Source organism: Anomalospiza imberbis, chromosome 13 (assembly GCF_031753505.1).
Source record: "Anomalospiza imberbis isolate Cuckoo-Finch-1a 21T00152 chromosome 13, ASM3175350v1, whole genome shotgun sequence".
In the NCBI taxonomy this organism is placed as follows: Eukaryota; Metazoa; Chordata; class Aves; order Passeriformes; family Viduidae; genus Anomalospiza; species Anomalospiza imberbis.
In genome coordinates this window covers 6,985,075-7,006,139 of record NC_089693.1, presented here as the reverse complement: position 1 = coordinate 7,006,139, position 21,065 = coordinate 6,985,075, and the positions used below count along the sequence as shown (strand labels likewise).

The following is a 21,065-nucleotide window of genomic DNA, read 5'->3' as shown; positions in this document are numbered from 1 at the left end:
AAGTCCTATGAGAAAATTTGGGTTATTCAATTCCTCTGATTCAGAAGCATTAAAATGGACAGGAAAAAAATTGTGTGTCTCAGCTCTCCCAAAAGCTTTCTTCAAAGAGGGCCCCATACCAGCAGTAAAGTCTCCTTCACAGGATACTGTCAAGATACCCGCAATAATTTTAAAATTCACTTATTACTCCTTGTTGTTTATAATCTGTTTGGAGCAAAAAGCTAAAATCTATTTCCATTAGTACTCCAACTCCTCCATCAGGCGCTCCATGCCAAGGAAACTGCTTTTCCAACATAACATGTACACAAAGAGCATGAAACTCGATTTTTTAGATTAGGTGTATGACCAAGACATATGGTTGGGAACTCAGCTGTACACCCTGGCACTAAAGGTATGAACTTGGAGGATGATGGATGCAATAATGAATGGAACAGCACAGTGGAATATGCTATGGAAGGCCCTAATTAGCAGGTGAGGTAACAAGGAATCAGAAAGAATGGTGACAGGACAGAACAGTAAATCTTCCTGGGTCATGGCTGTACCTGCACTCAGAACTCCTCACAGCACAGCTTTGCATTCAGACTTTCCAGAACCAAAGATGAGAAAGGGGCTTTGTATCCCACAAAATGGAGGCAGCAATTGAAATCAAGTTAAGCTGGAGGGGTAAAATCTCCAACGAGGGACCAGTGCAGACAGGCATCACAAGAGCAAAGAAATGATAAGGGGTTTATCATTCTATTATTAATATTTTCTGGTTTGACCACTGGGTTGCAAACCGGCAGAAACAGGAGGCAAAATTCCCTGTGAAACTTTGTTACTTTGTTTTTAGCAACTTTCAAATGGAGATAGGGCTGCTCAAAGATTGATTTGGGCAATCCAGACAAGATGAAAAAGACTTTGGATATTTTACCACCTTCTTTTCTTGTTCCTAGGTTGAACAAAACCTTAGATAAGATCAATAGTTTCTTTAGTTTTATGTTTCGGTTCCTTAAGGGTAGTTGGCTTATTGCATTTCCATTGATCACACAGACAGGGAGATTCGTCAGACAAACCATCTCTTTTCTCTTTTCATTTCCACCCTCCTCTTCATTTGAAATTAAATAACTTTTAAAGGAAGCTGGGGTCACTATTGTTTCTCATTTACATATCAATAGAACCCAATTCCTGCCTTTCTGTCACTAAAGTCTTTTAAAATTTCAGTCCAAGAGAGGGGACACACATTCCAGGGGATAAACTCTCACAGTTTTTCTATCAGGAAAACTAAGTTCTGGCTTACCTCAGCCCTTCCTCGACCTGAGATGAGTGAGATACACTCACCAGCCTTGTGCAATTAATATTTTAACCTCTTGAAGCTTCTCTACAGCTTTGTTGTTCTTCCTAAATCCTTTGGGCAATCCCCATCAGGTGCCTCTGTGCAGCTCCAAGTGCTGTACTTGTGCTCACAGCCAGCAAAGCAGCTGCTTCAATGAATTCATTTCTTGAATCGAAAAGAAAAAAAAATGCTTGAAATTTGGAAAAAAACTGGAGACCAGATCTGCTGCTCTCTAATAGAAGCCTGACCACTGATTCACTGAATGATACTGGATTTGGGAGCCTCTGCTGCATTTAACAAGATGTTTTAAATCCTAGCTGCTGTTTGTACTGTACTTCAAGGTGCAAAAGTAATGAAACATAAGAGTGTGCTTGTCCGGGGGAAATTCAGAATATATCCCTATGGAGAGATCAGTCATATGCCATTGAAAAACTGAGTCAATGATTCACAGTTAAACAAATCTTCCAAACCAAATGTCAGAAAGCCCTAAGTATAGGATGTTGACATCTTCTGCCTGAGAACTAGTGTCATTCCGCTGCTTAGACACACACCCAAGTTCATGGTCCAAGAGTGAGAAACTCATGTTGAAGCCACTAGAAAAACATGACCTCTTATGTAATTAATTTCCAGTTTACAAGAATGATTTTAGGGCTCCAAGTAGCTTTGGCTTGACAGATGGAAGCTGAGGATTAAATGGTATTTATGCAAAAAAATCTTCAGTTCAGTCTGTCAATTCCACACTCTTACTAATCCACTTGTTAGAACAAGTAAATAGGACCAATTCTAAAGATCACTAAAAAGAAGAGGAAATAGCTTATAAGTATCCATTTTTCTGGAAGAGATACAGTATGTATTTATATGCAGCTCCACTATAATCAACATAAGAAATTACATTCTATTTTGATACTAACAAGTTGAGTACTTAGTGCATTAGGAAAAAATAGTGGAAATACTTTAAATCTGCCTGAATCACAGAAGTTGCAATAAGTGTTTGTATTATCCCTATAATAGAGAAATGTTGAAGGAATTATTCATAATGGAAATATTGATGTATCCTCCTCCATCTTTGAGATAAATCATAACCCTAAACAACAACAACAACAAAACAAACTAAAACCCTCAAAAAAAACAGACAAGAATATGTGACCTCATAAACACAACCCAGTGATCCAATTAAGATTCAGCTTTTCAAGGCATTCATAAGGGAAATTCCAGAACTGCTTTACAGCTTTCAGACTTCCTTGAGAGCCATGGGAACATTGGATTCTCTCACCAGTTACAAGCCCTCATATTTGAACTTGCTCTTGTCCTCAGTGGGTGGTTGTGGTCCTGATCAGTGTTGACAAAGAGGACAAGAAGGAACATAGAAAATAATTTCACACATGTTAAAAGATTTCTCTCCCTACTATTTTAAGCATCTAATGACACACATGAAGCAAGTTTGATGGAGAACAAGTCATTAGATACCAATAAAATCTGATGTGTCACTGGTTTTAGATCTTACTGTGGTTATCTAAGAAATCAGTGAAATCCTCCTCTACAGAGATCATTTGGAGCTTTGTCATTGATTTCAGTCAAAGTACATTTCCCCTGCTGTCTAAAAAGATTCAAACCCACTGTCTTGACCTGTGGTGCCTATTAAAAAGCCATTAGCACTTCTCAGGAGTAGAGAGTGTTAGATATAATTGCCCTGGGCATTGCACTCTCTTGATTTTAACTGTCTGCTGTTTTTTAATTCTGCCTTTCCTGTCCTGGAATTGATGTGTGTATAGTAGAGCATAGTTAAAACAGCAGCTGAATACTTCCTGCTACATTCTACAGAGAGGTAAAAGGATTAGTATAGAGCTTACAAAGATAATAATTTGAATGTCTTATTAATTAATTGTTATTTGTAATAATGGCTCTTTCCTTAAGGGTCTTTCAGGATCCTTAACTGCTTATTAATGTTGTACAGATAAGGATTGCTCCCTAGTGGAAGAAATGAGGTGGAATATAGCAGTCTTTCAAATGAAAGCAACAGGTTTGGAATAAGAAAAAGCAAAAAAATTAATCATTCGAATGAATGGAGAATTATGATCACTCAAATACAATTACCCGACTTTATCCTATATGCTTAAAAGCTGCCAGGAGATCTCCCAGACTGATGCCTGATGCACTTGGTACAAGTACAGCCCTTCCTACCAATCTCATCTGATGTGGAATTCAGGTTTGTCTAGATCACAGTCTCAGGCATAGCCTGGATTCATTGACATCTGTCAAAAGTAGCCTTAGACTGGCTACCTCTGCCTGTCAGAAAAAGGCAACTCCAAATGTAGGATTTTCATGGAGGCTCTTAAATTTAGCCATTTAAGTGAATGCTCAGGCCGTGAGCCTGTACCAATGAGTATTCCAGTTAATTACCTTAGAATTAGGCTCAAAAATGTCCATATCACCTGCCAGAACTTTTATGACAAGACTGAGAAAGCCCTTGTAAGGATAAGTCCCTATATCATCCCCAAAACAGTCCTGTCTTCAGCTCAGTGCTTTTGGCTGCAGACTGGAGTTTACTTTTATTTCCCTGCTGAATGAAACCTCAGAGAGGGACTCTACTTTCTTAGCACAGAAGGTAAAAGAATGAGGGGTAAAAGAATGAGATTGCCCAGAAAGGAAATTCTGGCTACATGGGTCTGGAGAGAGCTCAGCAATGGCCATATCCTCTATCCAAGCTCATGAGATGCGCAATAGAAGGGTGGCAGAGGGTTTTTGAAAGGTTTACTCACCCTGTAGAGGCCGTGGCTGCAGCTGCAGTAGGTGCTTTCCATGGTGTAGCTCCTCAGCACCCCCATTTCCTTCCACACCACCACACGGGCCGTCGACGCCCGGGACTTCTCCACCAGGAAGCTGCAGCTGTTCATGACAAATGCAGGGGCCACTTTATCCAGGATTTTGGGAAGAGTCTATGAGAAAATGAATTGCACAGATGTGCACGTGTTGATATCATACACACACATACAGAGAGACCTGTGTTTTAATGTGTCCATAATCAAATCTAGCCATAGATACTGAGAGCTCCAACTGCTGCATTACTCTATTCCATGTGAAACCCTCAGATTCTAACATTTGTCTTATTCTGAAGACTAAAATGCAAAATTTCTGTAGACTTGACATATGTCACTCAAAATCAAACATTTGTAACCAAACAGTTTGGGTGAATTGCTGGAATCAGTTTTGTTCTCAAACTGCTTCAACCAACCTACACCTTCCTGTTGAGCCAAGAGTCACAGCTCAGCACCTGACACCCCTATTCTCCCCTCTACAGCTCTATTATATCTCTTCCCACCATAAATCCAGGGTCTGACAAGGGATTGAGCCATGGGAGGAATTTTGTCTTATAGAGCAGAGAAAGGGGATCTGTTTTCTTGTAGAATGTCACACATAATAATGTGAAAATAAAGCTCAGCATTTAACTAACTTGCATTGTGAAACAAACCAAAATATTCTATTCCAGGTCTAAAAAATGTATTTCATACAGTTCACTTTAAAAACCACAATAAAAAGTAATAATAAACCCAGTAAATATTACATCTTAGCCCTGAGTGATTTTCTTACTCTCAAAATCATATTTCCCAACAAAGTCTATAAACATGCCCGAAGTATCAAATATTCCATCAGTGAAGAGGCAACAATTACTAGGTCATTACAGAAGGCTAAATGTGTTATTTTTATACTCCATAAAAATAGATAACAGCTACATAGAGCACACCTAGCGCTAATGAATAGACTGGACCATTAAATACACACACACACAGAGGTCTGTGGGTTATGTCTGTGTGTGTCTGAACTTCAGTGCTGCTACACCAACCACAACATGTGCCAAAACACCATTTGATCCACCTAGAGGAGACCAAGCAAGATTAGAGTGTTTATTCTTTCTTTTATGACAGTTTTCTTAAACACCTGAACTGTATGGAATCCTACAGAAGGAGTTCCCACATATTGCTAGTGGCATTTACCCTTGAATTTCATTCAGTTTGGGTAGTGAAGACTAACCAGCTTATTTCACTTTCCAGTAATCAGTTTCCCCAACTAATTCTGAGGAATTGTAGTTCTGTTCTTTTGGGCTTCACATCACCGTGTGGGAATATTTGATTTGAAAGTGACTGAGCAATGTTCTTTCCTAAAACATGCTTGGTATGAGTGATACATGTTTGGTCTAAACTACTTGACAAAATCTCTTGCAAACTACTTAACCATACATATCTTTCATTTATACATTTATAATTTTTCAGTGTATTTTGGCCACAGCCATCACTGGTCTCCTCCAGTTCCGTGAGGTCCATTTTTCAGATGAAAGCACTGAGGCAGAGAAAACTAGAACAAAGCAAAAAACTTCACTTTAAATCTGAGACCACCTCAAGCCTCAATCTTAAGTCAAGATCTCCAGTGTGTTACTAAGAGCTGCAGAACTCTTTCCTGTGGGCACATTGAACAGAGAAACCTTGAAAATTCACTTCTTGTCTTTGATAAAGCATCCAACATTTCTGCACTGCCTTCAGCCTGCTACTTGCTGCATAGAGATCACAAAATTTTATGGCTTCATGCACAGCTTCCAGGTTTCCTGGATTTTGACAGAGAAGGAACCAAAAATATGCAGCAGAACCATAGCACAACCATGAGACCCAGTTAAACTGTATGTGAATGGTATGTGCCCTTATCTGAACCCATACACAAAATTTTGTAAACTTATCACATCAAATACAATAATCAGAACCCTGATCCAGTTTAGCTTTTTAGAGCAATTCAAATTATATGCACAATCAATCTTTTAATTAAATAAAAATACTGGCTGGTAACAGTAATGTCTCTGTACACAGGACTCATTTAGAAGCATTAACAAACCCGAATTTAATATTCTTTTCATTTTACCAGCATTCACTGGATTTCACACTAATGGTTCTTTCTTCTCTATTGATTCTTCTCATTAATTATCTTTCAATAATATATTTTGTGTGAAAACACATCCCTTTAAAGAATTCTTTTATGATAGTGCAGCAGCATGACTGTGTTCTATGTCTCACACAGCTGGATTTATCACGTGTGACAGCAAAGGAAGCTGCTCCACTTACTGGACCCTGTCCATAAACCTCCAATCCCATTCAAAAGAATCGAGTTATATTTCTTTACTAATGTCCCAGCAGAGATTGCTATCAAAGAAGCCTGGAATGTTTATCAAAAGGTTGGGATTATGGTGCCAATGCTGTGCAAGTCACCCAAGGCCACCAAATATTAAAGGCAAGGAGGACTCTGACTGTACATTGCCAAGGGCTACAGCTGAATCTATAACATATGAGGCAAAGGCTCTTCCAAAACCCATTATTTTCTTGAGGTATTTGGTTTCTGTTCCTGTAGAGAAAAATCAATCATGGAGGGTAGATTAATTCCCATTACCTAGAGGAGGCAGGAGAGAAGCCTGTGCAAACAGTGCAAGGCAGCAGGTCTGAGGCAGGGCTGGGTGCTGCCAGCCGGGATTGCAGACGTGTCCCCGTACAGAACCAGTTTCCCCAGCCTAAACAGGGAGAGGATGCTCCATAGGCTGGATCTGCAGCAGGCACCCACCTCCCATTTTGTGCAAAAGCAAAGATTTGAGCCATAAAAGCCTTTCTTATGGGCCACTGCAGAGTGTTCTTGGGCAGCCTTGGAGCCTGTCTTCATTGCAGATTCAAGTCAGGCTCCACATGTTGACAGTAACATTTGAATTCTGTCTGTGCAACACTGAGCCCTCCTCAGCCTTTGCAAGCCCCCAGAATTCAGACACAGCCAAAAATGCTCTGGCTGTGGGAATCCTCCCTGTTTTCCTCAGGATCAATGTTTGCCACAGGGACCCCTCACAGCCAAGGCTGGGGCACTTTCCTCCAGTAAAGCTGCAGTTTTTTCCTGTGCAGCTTCATAAGAGAAGCATGGAAAACTTGAAATTCTCATGGAAGGATGTTGAGTATTGATGCTGAAGTAGCAAATATTATACAGAGGCATAAACTGACAAAGACTTTTCAATCTCTTTCAGGTTTCAGTGATCCAAGCTGTAACTCTGTAATCAGTTTAAGGCCACAATTATGTTTTGTGAAATTAACATTTTTTAAGACTAGAATTGGACCTTATAAATTTATTTCCTTTCCTGAAAAAACTTATTTAATAGGAAAATATCATTTAAACAGGTACCAAAAAAAAAAAAAAAATGCAGATCAGCAGGAAATCTAAAGAAGAGTTTGATGAACATGATATTCCCAGGAAGAAGAAATCAAATAGATTTTAGATTTTTTTTCTAATTCCAAAAAGAAAAAAAATCTTATGTATAACACCAAACATGTTCTGGAGATAGCTTCACTATGATTATTTGTTCGGCATCCATTGAATTATCTCATGTTTTCAGTGGGACCAGGAGCATTTTGTGATGAAGAAATTCAGTTGAGTAGGACTGTGGGACACCATCATCTTCTCAGTTAACATTACATAATTCCCATTTATTTTCATATTGTGGGTAGGATGGTGAAGACAAACTTGTACATATATTTAGAAATTATAAAACACACAAAAATATCTCTGTCCTATTAGCCTGTAGCCAAATGTTATAGTGCATCTTTTTACTGAAATGAAATAAATAGCAAATACACCGTCATTAGGTGGGTCCCTAATATCTGGTGCATAAAGATATCACATGTGACTCAAAATTCTCTGGACCATTATTCCCCTGGAACAATGAAAGTTTGCACCCTATTGCCAAAATTTCTGAGGTGACCTTATCTTAAATATTTTAAATATATAAGCACATACAGGCTGCTAGTTAAGGAAGGAACCAAGAGGACCTACCCTGTAGCCAACATCTTCTGTGACAACGGCTGTGTCAACCATGCAACCTGCTTGCCACAAGGTCTCTTTAATGCTGCAGCCATAGAGAAACACATTCTTTTTCTGGGAGTGCCCATGGTAGTCACAGAAGACCTAGAGAGAGATAAAAATAAGGGAAATTGTTGGACATTGGAAAGGTTTCTTGGTTCTTCACAATAAGCACTATTAAACTATGGCAGGGAGGTGTTAATGTTTTTTTTTCAGGTCTCTTCAGAGTAGCCTAGACTCTGGCTGTGCCTTTGACCTGTGTCAGATTTCATTAGTCACTTGAATCTTGCTTTATTTATTTGATCTGACATGATCTCAGGGGTCCAGAGTCAAGCCTAGTGCACTTCTGTCTGCAGCAGAAATAAACGTGACACCTGTGCAAGAATCTATGGCAACTCAGGAACCTAAGGGTTCATGAGAACTCCTGATACCACAACAGAGCAATTTGTCAGGCTCTCTCTACTTCTAAACTCCAGCTTTATCCTCATGAGACTTGAAATCTATGCCTTCCCAAATGATTAATCATTGCTTTGTCTTCTTTAAATTAAAAACCCATGCTACATAATTTTCAGGAAAATATAATTGTGCAATTGTATTGCCAGACCTTTGCATGAATTCCTGCAAGTCAAGCACAGAAAATGACCCATATTCAAGGCAAATAATCTCATTCCACACTAATTTATCTGTCTATCCAATCCATCTCTCATGTCAGCTGTCATATAAACAAGGCACAAGGCACATTCCCATTTTAGCAGAAGTTTTGATTGCCTTTATAGGCAGATATTGATTCCCATGGAAATGAAAATCACAATTTAATGACCCAAGAGGTAAATATTGACCCAGGTCTTAAAGAATAATCAATCTCAGTGCCCTCTGAGATATGAAGTCGATGTACACATGGATGTTACATATATTCTCCATGTCTTAATCAGGAATATTCAGAAATCTGTCAATGAAAATATAAGAATCTCTAAAAAGAAGGAATTATTTCATTTTAAACCAACAGCATTCACCATAGAGCAGAGAGGAGCTTCAAGATTTCATTGAAACTGTTTTCCAGGACTTATGTTGGAGACAAATTAATGTGTGTAAGAAGGTAGAGAAAATTATGGACACGCATAGAGATGACGGAGAAATATGGGGTGCAAAAAATAGAATCATAGAATTGTTTAGGTTGGAAAATATCTCTAAAATCATCAGGTCCAATCATTAACTCAGCATTGGCAAATCCACTACTGAATCCCATCCCCAAGTGCCACAACTGCACATGTATACAATACCTCCAGGATGGCGACTCCACCACTACCCTGGACATTCTTTTCCAATGCTTGAAAACCCTTCAGAGAAAGAATTTCTTTCTCATATCCAACCAAAACGTCCCCTGGCACAACTCGAGGCCATTTCCTCTTGTCCTGTCAGTTGTCTCTTGGGAGGAGAGACTGACACGCGCTCACTGTCAGCCTGTCCAGGTCCCTCTGCAGAGCCTTCCCACCCTCCAGCAGATCAACACTCCCACCCATATTCCTACCTAAATACATACACAAGAGGGGAGAAACAGATGGAGAACATGAGCTTCTTCTACCAACTGTTAGGGCAAGACTTACCCTCGTTTGCTTATTTACCAGCTCCACAGTAACTAAGTTTAGCTGCAGCACGTCAGGGAGTTTATTTATCTGGGAATTGAGCACGTACATTCTTTCAGCTCCTCTGACACTGGGGGGGGGCTGAGGCACACATAATGACCAGTCAGATGGACAATTATACACATCCCATAATTTACATGCTGCTGCTTCCTTTGGTTTCTGTCCTGTCAACTTCCCTTCCCACACCACCATCACCTCCAGATCTTTTTGTGGGGCTGAGGGCCTGCAGGTTCCACATCTGGAGCATGTGAACAGCCACCTACCCAGCAATAGCTCTGATCCACACACAATTATCCTGGAATGCCTCCTTCCAAAGAGCTGCATTTATTAATTCTCTTAATGACAGGCATTTTTCCAGCTAGTGTTTCATCTGAGCCACCAGCAATACACAGTCATAGCTTAGGTTAACCACAGTTACCACCTAGAATGTATTTCTATGAATATCAAAGAGGATTTTACAGCTTTTGTCTGATTTCAAAGCAGAAAACTAAGCTCAACTGAGTATCAATTACCTGCCAATTTACAGAATTACAACACACAAAAGACAATATATTATCTGCCTAAAATATTATTTATCAGAAACCATGCAGGGATGATCAGAGAGTGGGGCTGCCTGATAAGTAGCAGGTCTATAATTCTGCACCTCAAGAAGCCTGCAGACAGGTCCTTAGTGACTGTTCTGGATTGAGACTTCTTTACTGGTAAAAGATTACTAAAGCCATGTTCTGCAACATGGTTCAGGCCATGGAATCTTTCACTGAGTTTCACCAGCTTCCACAGAAGAAGCGTCAGTGCCACTGAAAGCACTTTCATTTTATTTGCAGGTTGTATAGCACTGTATTTTTATTAATTTGACTGGATACTGCAGTCACTCCCAATGTTTATACTCAATTATTCTCTACAGCACATCCTTCTGCCTGATTTTCACACCACAGGCTAGCTTATGTCTCATCATTCAGCCAAGGCTAGGAGATATTTTGGAGTCTGAGCACCCAACACAGAATTCTTCCTGGGATATGTCTGGGCAAGCACTGAGCAGACTTGGCACCTCCCAGTGCTTTTTCCTCAGCCTGTCCTTCCATATGGCTGGGACACTGAGACACACAAACCAGTCAGACTCCCAAGCTTGCACTCACTGGGATATGACTCAAAGACACGCGCAATTTTTTAATCTTTTTGAAGTTATTTGCCAGCACTGATCATCTTAAAGGTAAGGACTGCCTTCTAGCTCAAAAACAACTCTCCTTATGAGTCACAGAACCAGGTACTTTTTAAAAGAGAAGAAAAGCAATATATAAAGTGGAAAGCAAGAAAAGCTGTTAGAAAACTGAACTTTTTGAATTTTCGTCTCTTTTTTGTGTCAAGTCTCTTAATAACATTGTGACAGGACATTAAATGCCAGTTTTGAGGTACACATGCTTAGGGGTTTTTTCCTCCCAATGAGTACATTCTTGCAGGCTGTGCTTGTTTCCAAGCTTGATATAATGACTTTGAGAGGCAGCAAACTCTGCTCAGAGCCTTCTGGTCTATTGGAAGTTCCTTTCCCCTTTTAGTGCATCCTGCTCTTCACTAGAGATGAGACTCTTTACAATGTCCCAATGTACCTAAGTCTCTTGGTCTCATTAAGGTTCCCACAGCCAAAAAGGTAAGCAAAAAAACCCCATCATTTAACAGGCTGTTTTCTTGTTAACTAAAGAATTAAAGTGGCCTTGGTTTGAAGGGCTGCTAAGATTCTTTGCTTTTTCTCCTTCCAGCTGCTTTTCTTTGCTTTGAAGAAACTGCTTGCACATCCCTAGGATAAATTAAACCAAATCAGCTCACAGAAATCATTTGGCTATCAGTAAACTTGGCTCCATAGGATCTTATAGGTTAAAAGAAAACCCAATAAAAACAAACAAACAACAAAAAAAAACCACCCCCAAACTCTCTTCTGAAGGAGGGAAAAGGCATTTTTGAGGATGCATAAACTAAAATCAATGTATTCTTCAAAGGCAAAGAGAAATCAGTTTATGAAGTCTGACATGCAGTCTGTGAGTGAGGGAGATGGTAGGATCAATAGCCTTCCTTCACTCATCAATGATGAAAACTTTTACTGAGTAGTCAACTTTATGCACCTGACTATGACAAGGAGGGTCATGCATTAAAAGAGGCCAGACAACAAATTACAGAGTAAAGCAAGACTCATCCTACACTGCTCTGAACCAAAGGAAAATGTTGGTGACTCAGTTTGCAGCTCCGAGTTTCAACAATACTCCTCAGCCTACAGAGAGAAATTTTAGGGCTGTCAGCTTGGACAAAAACTAAATTACTGCAAGAATACTTTTAGAGAAGATCACAGATATTTCCATCTTGTTTGGGGCTTTTCTCACCAAACCCAGATGGTTTGGTGCACTTGGACATTTCCTGCCTGGCTGTAGCTATCACCAGCAAACCTGCCAGTCCCTGTATCCACTATGTGTTTGTCAACGTTTGAAGCTCCTTGTGGTTTTCCTCCTGGGGTCTCAGAACTATTTTTTCCTTCTGCTGGGCAACTGAGTGGATGGGATGGATCCCAGATCCATCTCATGAATTTCTGGTAGCCCCCAAACCCAGTCCTTTCCCCATTACCAAAGCAGCAGGGAGGTTCACACACTTTGAGGGCTGCTTCCTATGTTTTTGTGATTGCATGGGGTTTAGCACAGTCCATTTAGACTAAATCTTTTTTGGAATTTCTCCTAATGCTTCCATGAAGATAGTAATAACTTACTCATAATATTTAGCTTAGTTGGAGTCCTTTGAGGACATAAAGAGCTTTCAAAAATTATTTTTCTCATTTTATTCCAGGTATACAGAGATTCTGAAATTTGGATTTGCCTGTTAGAAGATTCAAGAAGTGATAAATATTCAAGACTTTCAAAACAATTCCACAAGATGAAAGCGCAAGAGGACGTGATGCTCCCAAATCACTCCAGCTCTGTAACAAGACTGTTCACACAAGTACAATAATCAATCCATTCACAGAATCACACAAAAGAACCTGGAAGAGACTCACCAGAGGAGCCCGGCCAATGCTGCGCAGGTAATAGAGGAGACCTTTGGCATGGTAAATCGTTGGATGCAGCTGGGAACTGGGTGTCAGCCACTGCCTGTTGAGATCATCTCCACTCAGTGAACAACGAAGGCTGAAATCAGGAAGCAACACATCACAAACTGGCAGAACAATAGCTGATTCCAAAGCATTTCCAATCCTGGCAAGCCGTGGCACAAGGTCAGGGAATGTCAATAGAACACAGATATAATGGTTTTGAACATTTGGGCTGGAATGAACCAATAATCCATATTATATTTTCCAGGTTCTTATATTAATTTTACAATTTCCTTTCCTTCTAAGGTTCACAAAATTGCTGTCCTGCAAATAACTGCAGTTTTACACTTACCTAAGAAGGCACAAATCAAAAGGCCATTTAGAAAGAAGTCTTCTGAAACATTCTAAATTCTGTGCTATGAAATTCACGCTGCTTGCATAGAGCACAGGCTTCTGAAAACCCCCAGAGCAAACAAGCACATCCAACTTCTACTCATTCTAATTGAAGACAGGCACTCAAATCTCATTGACCAGTCTGAAACATGAGTGCACTTAAATGAGATGAGCTGGGTGTCTCATTTAAGCTTCTCTACTCACAAGAAATGTCTCTATCGAAAGACCATCAAGGAGATCATGATGCCTGCTAGAGCATTATGTAGAACAATTACCCAGCTTCACTGCAAAGGCTGGATAAAAAGCTAAATAAGAATCCCAGATTTGCACTGAGGAAACTTTTCCCTTAGTTAGTTACAATATATTCTGTTACTGACTCAATGATCACTGGAAGATTGTGCAGGATACTTGACCATGTGGAGCAATACAGCACTACAATTCTGAAAAATTCAACTAATCACCCTGGTTAGTGACGGTGTAGATCAGAGCCTTACACTCTTCAAAGGTTTTGCTGTAATTTGGTTGATAATTTTCAAACCACAGTGTGGTGATAAAATCCAGGAAGCCACTCTCCAGCATATGAGATATTGTGGTGGTCCTCATCATGTCCAAACTATCCACTAGAATGCTCCCAGTGGCACTGCAAAATTGGGGTGCTTCTTGTTCAAAAAAGCTGAAATATCCTAAGTGTTGGATGAATTTCTAGCTATGGAGTTGCATCCAGCTTTGCTGCACCAACCTCTTAGAACAAATTAAAATATAAGTGTACTAATAGAGATGGGTTCTGCTGTTGTATTGATAGAGTTTAGGGTGTGCTGCATGTGGCATCTTGGGCATTATCAATGCCTTGCAAAATGCCTGGGTCATAAAGCAGGAATGTTTTGGGGTTTTTTTTTATTAGGTGGGAATAATGGAGAACTGGTTAAAAAATGGAAGACAAAGAAATAATGAGTTACTAAGAATGCTTTCATATATCTTTGATGTAGAAAAACAAGGTCTTTAATGATATCTTGGGGTTTCTGGCAACACCAAAAGATCTATTCCAAATTTATTCTAGTTTAAGTTATCTGAATTCCCTTATTTCCTCATAATCCATACTTCCCATGTTACTCACTCAGCAAATCAGAAAACACTAGCAATAGCTAACACTTGAGAAGTCAGCAAATGCTGCTGGGAGGCTTCTGCCAAAAATTCTTCATGAAAATAAGACAGTTTCTGTTGTGTTTTTAAGGGCTCTTTGGATAAAGTTACCTTTAGGCTCACCTCTCCTGATCTTCAGGACAACAGCTGCTCAGCTGAGATTAGCAGCTGTATTTCTGCCAAGGATTTGTGTGCCTACACAGTTTCCCTTCGATTGGTACACTGCCACAGAGAGTCACTGAATTGCATAAAGAAACTCACTTTTCTCCCATGTGACCAGCAAAAAAATAAACCCCAAATACTTCCTCGACATAAGGTTGTGATGTTTTCCTCCATCACAGTTATACCAGGGAGCAAAATTAATTGAGAATAACAACAGAATTTTCATTCTGAAGGGAAGAATGATAGCTGAACTTGTATTCCCATGTTTTAATTTAATATAAAGGGAAAAACACCAGAAGGGAGTCTTGTTATGCCTGCTCAAACCATTCACACTTCCCTCTGCTAAAATGCCTTGGTACCCACTGGATGAGTCCAACATAAAGGGAGAAAAAAGCAGAGGAATAGAAACTGCTAAAAGGATTCAGTAAATACAGAAATTAATATTAAGCCACAGCCAAACTCAATTTTTATTTTTTAGACTAAATTAAAAGCTTCTAAAAATGTTGATTATTCCTTCAGCGATTATAAAGAAATTCCATGATATGTCACATAAGAAAAACTCCTAATCAAGTCCATAATACAATCTACCAATTCTGTTGCTCTGACAAAAAAGGTGATTTTTTTCAGAGGTGACTATGACAAGACAATCCCCAGCTCTGCAGTTCACAGGTGCTGCTGTGCTTAGTATTAGTTTAAGAAGTGTAATCCAAATCTAAAATGGTAACTTAGAAGTTCTTATGAACTGTTTGGAAAGATATCACCTCTACATAAAGCCAAGAGCTAGGAGACAAAGTTCAGCTTTGTCCCTTCGAAGATTAACATTTCTGCTCATTTAAATCTTTAAATATTGGCTGTATCCACAGCACTTAAGAACATGCAGAACCTAAATTTAATTACAAGAGGCTGAATTTTCCCACCCTGCTCTGTCTGTCCTTCATTCTGCTAAAATCTGTTTACTTTTGAACATGCCAATTCCCTGCCTGTTTCTCCTTATCCCTTCATTCCTTCTCTCTCTCTCCTAATAGTGATGACATGCACAGATAATGGTTTTGCCCATTATGCTCTGCAGCCAAGGGTGAAGGTAAAATATTAAGCTGATTTCAAATGCTGATAGCAAATAAAGGGGCTGGAGAGCTGAGACTGGCTTTGAATGTTTGGCAGGATTTAATGAAATTCACTACTCAAATCAAAGGCCTTTCTTACAACACAGTTCCAAGCTATTATATTTACTTTAAATGCTTTACATGTCTTTTCTCTTTTGCAGCATTAGGAATACTACATGCCACCTTGGATGGGACTAGTGGCAGCTGACAAAACAATTGCCAGAAAAATTCCAATAAGAAACACCACTTCAGTGGCTCAATATAAAGTACCTGAAATTCTGCAAATTGTTATGTATCTTCAACCCAAGTGTATTACCCAGAGATATCTCAAATGAAACTGTGATTCTCTTGTTCATAAGCATGATCTGCTTGTTATAGTCCCCCCTCCTCCTCTACTTTTATATAGCCAAGACATTTTGGCTTTGAGGGCAAAGTAACCTCAGAAATTGCACAAAACTCTGCACAAGCCAGGTGTATGTATGGAGAGATCCTACCTGGTCCTAACATGAGCCTTGATTAGGTCAATGGAACATTTCAGCTGACTGCAATAAGCCTGTCCCACACAGATACAAAAATGGCAGGGGATGAGAAACACTGGAAAAACAAAACTGAACAGGGTTGCATAGTAAAGAGATTTGGGATAAGAATAATACACAAGATATTAGACAAGAAAGAATGAAATGGAGAGAGAGAAAAGTCTCTTTTTAAAGAAAATACGTTGCCGTGCTTGGAAGATAAAATACTTCCCAGTCTCCTGTCCATAACAGATAAAAGGAAAGACAGGAGCCATCATATTGAATGAATTATGTCAGGACTGATAACAACAGCACCTGGGGCACAGGAAAATATCAAATCTAAAGGGATGTATCATGTTTGATATGTAGAGAGAAGCATCACCATTCACTGTGCATCTTAAAAGCAGACAGCAGTACCAGTGTAGAATGAGAGTATGTGTACAAAAGGCAGCAGGCACAAGTAAACATCAAGATGCCATTGAGCTGCATGAGGCAGCTTCAACCAGACACAGCATCCTGGACTTTATAAATAACAGCAGCCTAGGATGAAAACTGAAATACTTTTATTAAGATGTTATGGTCCTGCCATTCAGAAAACTCAAAGTAACATGGAGGGAAAAAAATAAGATGGAGAGAAAGTCCTTTATTTCTCTTCATTTTAAATCTTTCCAAGATCAAGACTGGTGACGGGAGGAAGCAATAGCAGCAGAAAAGCCCTCCTTCATATTGCAATGGAGGGTGTCAGAAATATAACCATTATTTTCTGGCTTGGACTCTGGCTTTGTTCAAGCCCATGGGCTGAAATCATAATGGCTACATTGCATCTTGGTATGGCCCTGGGATACCAATGATTATTCCAGAAATGGAACATCACCAGAACAAAGTAAATTTTGGAGGCTTTACAATGAAACAGTTGTCATCGGCATTACTGCAGTTAACAATTTATTTCCCATCCTTTTCTTTCCTTCTGATTGCAACATGAATGCTAAAATGTGTGCAATAGAACCAGGCTCAAGAGCAGTTTACTTTCCCAACATAACTGAAACAGCTGGGAGTCCAGGAGCTACAATCCCTATTCCTTATCTCTTTTCTTCAAGTGTGTATTTCACTCTTCAGTCGTAATCACACTCCCATCCTTACTTATGCATGACCTACTGCAATGCTGATTGTCCTCAAACCTCATTTGTACCACACCTGGTTTTTAAAAAACCAAACTCATTTTTATCAGGATTAAAGACCACAGTTAGCATTGGAGCACCAAAGCAGGCTGGCCCTGTTTAACTGGCCAGATGATAAAAAAACAAGGCCAGAAAGTGAGCTTCTGCTAAGAGATCCCCATAAAGTACCAAACAATGGTGCTTTTTCAATTGCACTGTGAAGTGCTGCCTATTTATTTTATCATCAAGCCTTTAAGAGGAAATTTTTTATCACTCTCTTCTCTTTTTTTTTACACATACACAATGCCAGACTCACATCCTGAGTGACACTTTGTGCTACCTGGGTGCCAACCAATTTAAGGGTGCCAATGAAAAGACCTGTCTTGTTTCAGCCAGTGGCTGCTGCACCACCCTCCACTCCCAGCACTTACTGATAAATCCATGATGCACAATTCTTCCTCTTGGACAAACACTATCCTGAGGCATCACTCTGCCAGTTTTTTCCTGCCTCCCTAGAGCTGAGCACTGATACTAATTAGGGTAATGAACCTTCAGCGTTTTACTCGCTGCGTCTGACTGATTTTGTCACAATGGACAATTCCTTGCTTCCCAAGATAAATGATTCAATCTGTGTTCTTCCTGTTCCGTGCATTCACTGTATCTCTATCCTTGCTCAGCTGCCACTCATAGAAGGGCTCCTTTTTCTCTGTGGACACATTTCATTAAGCCACACTTGGTCACAAATCACTCGGAGATGCAGAACGAGAGCTGCCTCACCCCAGCTAATGGTGCCAATGTCATAATCAAATAATACAAGGAGTTCACCTGATCTGCTGGAAAGGTGAGCAAACAGCATTGTCAGGGACGAGCCAACCTCCCTCCCAGTTCCACACCAAAGGATGCCCAGCTCATTTCTGTTTCTTCTATTTATAATAGTAGTAATCATTAAATAATCATTAGATAATTCATTCACCTGCAGTTGCCCACACTTTGCACAGTCATCTATGAGAAAAGTTCAAGTAATAGAAGTTTTGTGCTATTTTATGAAGGAGCAAATAAGGATTCAGGGAACAAATAAAAACTGGGTTCTCATCCAGGACATAGAGTCATCTCAAGAGTTTCTTCTGAGGATCTTCAAATACTTTATTCAATAAAAAAGCCTTAGAACAGCATTCTTAGACACTGGCATTGGGTGAAAATTTCACTTTTTAGTTCTTATAAGTATTGACTTTTTGCAGAAAATGTTGACTTTTCCTCACCAATCCAATACCAATTCCCAACAAAACTGAATTTTCTGTCAAAACTCCAAATTTTACTATCCAAAACATCAGAACTATTTAAGGATATGACTCAGAAAACATGAATTTGAGGTTTTTTAGGCATCTGTTCCTCTCTTTCAGAGCATCTCCTTGAGGGGGGCACATTTTCCCTAAATGCAACACCAGGACCCTGTGACAACAACTCAGTGAGATGCAGAATCATGATGCAACATGGGACTTGTAGTTTGGCTGGAGGGGCCTGTACAAGAGCAGCCAAACAACTCCCAAATGGCACAGTGATGACAGTTCCAAATGGAAGTTCTGTTTTTAAATGGGAAGATTTATCTCCAGTTTTGGTAATCCATTATTCATAGAAAAGCTTTAGCTTTCCATGGGGTGAAAAAAAAAAAAAAAAAAAAAGCAAAAAAAATCCTGAAAAATATTTTCCCAAACAGCCCCACTTATATCCTCCTACAAGCGATGTCAGCAAATCCTAATTTTGCAGGCAGGGATATTGAGAAGTGAAGCCACTCATGTAGCAAAGCAGTAAATCAATGAAAAACTAGGAATAGAAGCTGACAGCTGATGAAAGCATATCACATTAACTAAAACTTTGCTTTTAAATTTATGTCCTTTAGCCTGTTTGTAATTCCTGTATCTTTTCCTATTTTAAGTGTGGCTTGTATCCATAGAGCTGAAGAGGATTCTTAACTGACTTAAGCTAATTGCACACATATGGGTTGCATCGAATTAACTGAGTTGATTTAAAAATCTGTTAGTTAAATCAGTGCAATCTCTGCATATAAATGAGCACTAAGAATTGCAATTTGCAGATGATTGTTCTAAAACTTAAACAAAAACAAACAATGCAGAAGGGCAAAGTGTGACATCATAGAATTAAGTGATAATCACAAGCAAGGTATGTGGAAGCCCAGAAAAAAAAAATTAAAAAGAATGTACTCCAGTGACTTCAGACCTCCAATAGTTTTTTCTACAATTCATCCTTAGCCAAGTAATCCAGGAGGTGGAACCCTGGCACCTGCAAAGCTTTGTATGGGAATCAGGCTTGCTTCAGCCAGCTGACACCTCACAGCAAAGCAGGACAATGACCTGTCAGCTGGCAAGGAAGAAAGAAAAAAGGAAAAAAGAGAAAGAAGCCAAGAAGATCTCAGAGAGATGAAGGTGAGGGAGCCTGAAGCCACACCTCAGCAGCTGAGGTGCAGTATGTCCCATTCTCCATCACCTCAGCCACCTTCAATAAAAACAAGCAGCAGGGATAAATCTCTGCAAGTCACACCTGCATGACAATGAGGTGGTGGTGCTCCAAAATAGGATGCTTTCGAGCACATATATTTTTGGCCCCGTAGGAGGCTGAAAAGTTGTTTTGCCAAATTTGTTCTGTTGATTTCTGAAAGAGGTTAATAATAAACTTTACCAAAAAAGTGTTTAAAACATGGCTGATCTAGATTAGGTAGTGTTGGTTGTCCCCTGTAATGATAAGTAGCTCACATACTAATCCTTCAGTATTAAATCCCATTGGTCAAAAAAGATGCTGTTTCTCTTCTCTAAGAAAGATCTGACACAGGATGGGTTTACTGTGTCACCAAGTTACTCATGTCAGTGTAGGAGCACAAAAAGGGACCTCAAAGCACAAAAATCTGCTGTGATTTATGGTGGAATTGGCCACAGGCTGACATAATTCCTCCATTAGTAAATTATAGTTGTGGAAAAGCAGAATTAACTGAAATGTGCTGATTTGTAGCTTACAAAATAACACAAACCCAAGTACAAATCTTGCAAATTCTTTCCTTTGCAAGGCAGTAGGATCAGGAAGGTAACACTGGATTGTATTTGTTGCTCATCCTAGAAGGGTCCTCCCCTCTTTCCCACCTCCACTCCACCTTTTTTTTCCCAGCTGTTTTAAACTCTATATGATGATGAAGACATTACAGCTATATCTTCAACAAATTCCCACTGTAGGGGGCTACAGAATTTTGGGACTTGACCTCTACCAACCTCACAGACTACTTGCACAGCAAATATCATCTCTCTGCAATATAGTAATATTTCCTCACGTGTTACTCAGCAATCATACATATGAAGCCAGTCTTTTTATATTTCTGCTTTGTGACATGGGATTTCTAACTCTGCCTGTGAATTCCATTGAGGAGCCAGGAGTTCCTATAAAACACTCTTTGCTTTCTTTGCAATAAATGTTCCCCTCTCTGCAGATGAACAATATTTATGGATCAGACCCATTTGCAATCCAGCTTCCATTTCAGAAAAGGCAGGCAGGAAATAGATGATCTTTAAGGTCCCTTCCAACCCAAGCCATTCTATGAAAACAGAAAAAACCCCAAAACAACCAATATACATCACACCACCAGAAAAAAAAAATCAACCTCCCCAAAAACCTAATGAAAACATCTCCTCCTATTTTTTTGCTA

General features: G+C 39.5%; 1 protein-coding gene across 1 annotated transcript in view; it reads right to left on the bottom strand.

Annotated features, from left to right (window-relative positions):
* Nucleotides 1-21,065, bottom strand: part of AGBL1 (AGBL carboxypeptidase 1) — a 264,749-nt gene that overhangs the window by 113,793 nt on the left and 129,891 nt on the right. The window contains exons 19-21 of the mRNA XM_068203715.1: nucleotides 12,857-12,986; nucleotides 8,156-8,287; nucleotides 4,072-4,248 (exon numbers count right to left, since the gene is read on the bottom strand). Coding sequence (XP_068059816.1) covers nucleotides 4,072-4,248; nucleotides 8,156-8,287; nucleotides 12,857-12,986 — 439 coding nt within the window. The remainder of the gene's footprint in view (nucleotides 1-4,071; nucleotides 4,249-8,155; nucleotides 8,288-12,856; nucleotides 12,987-21,065) is intronic.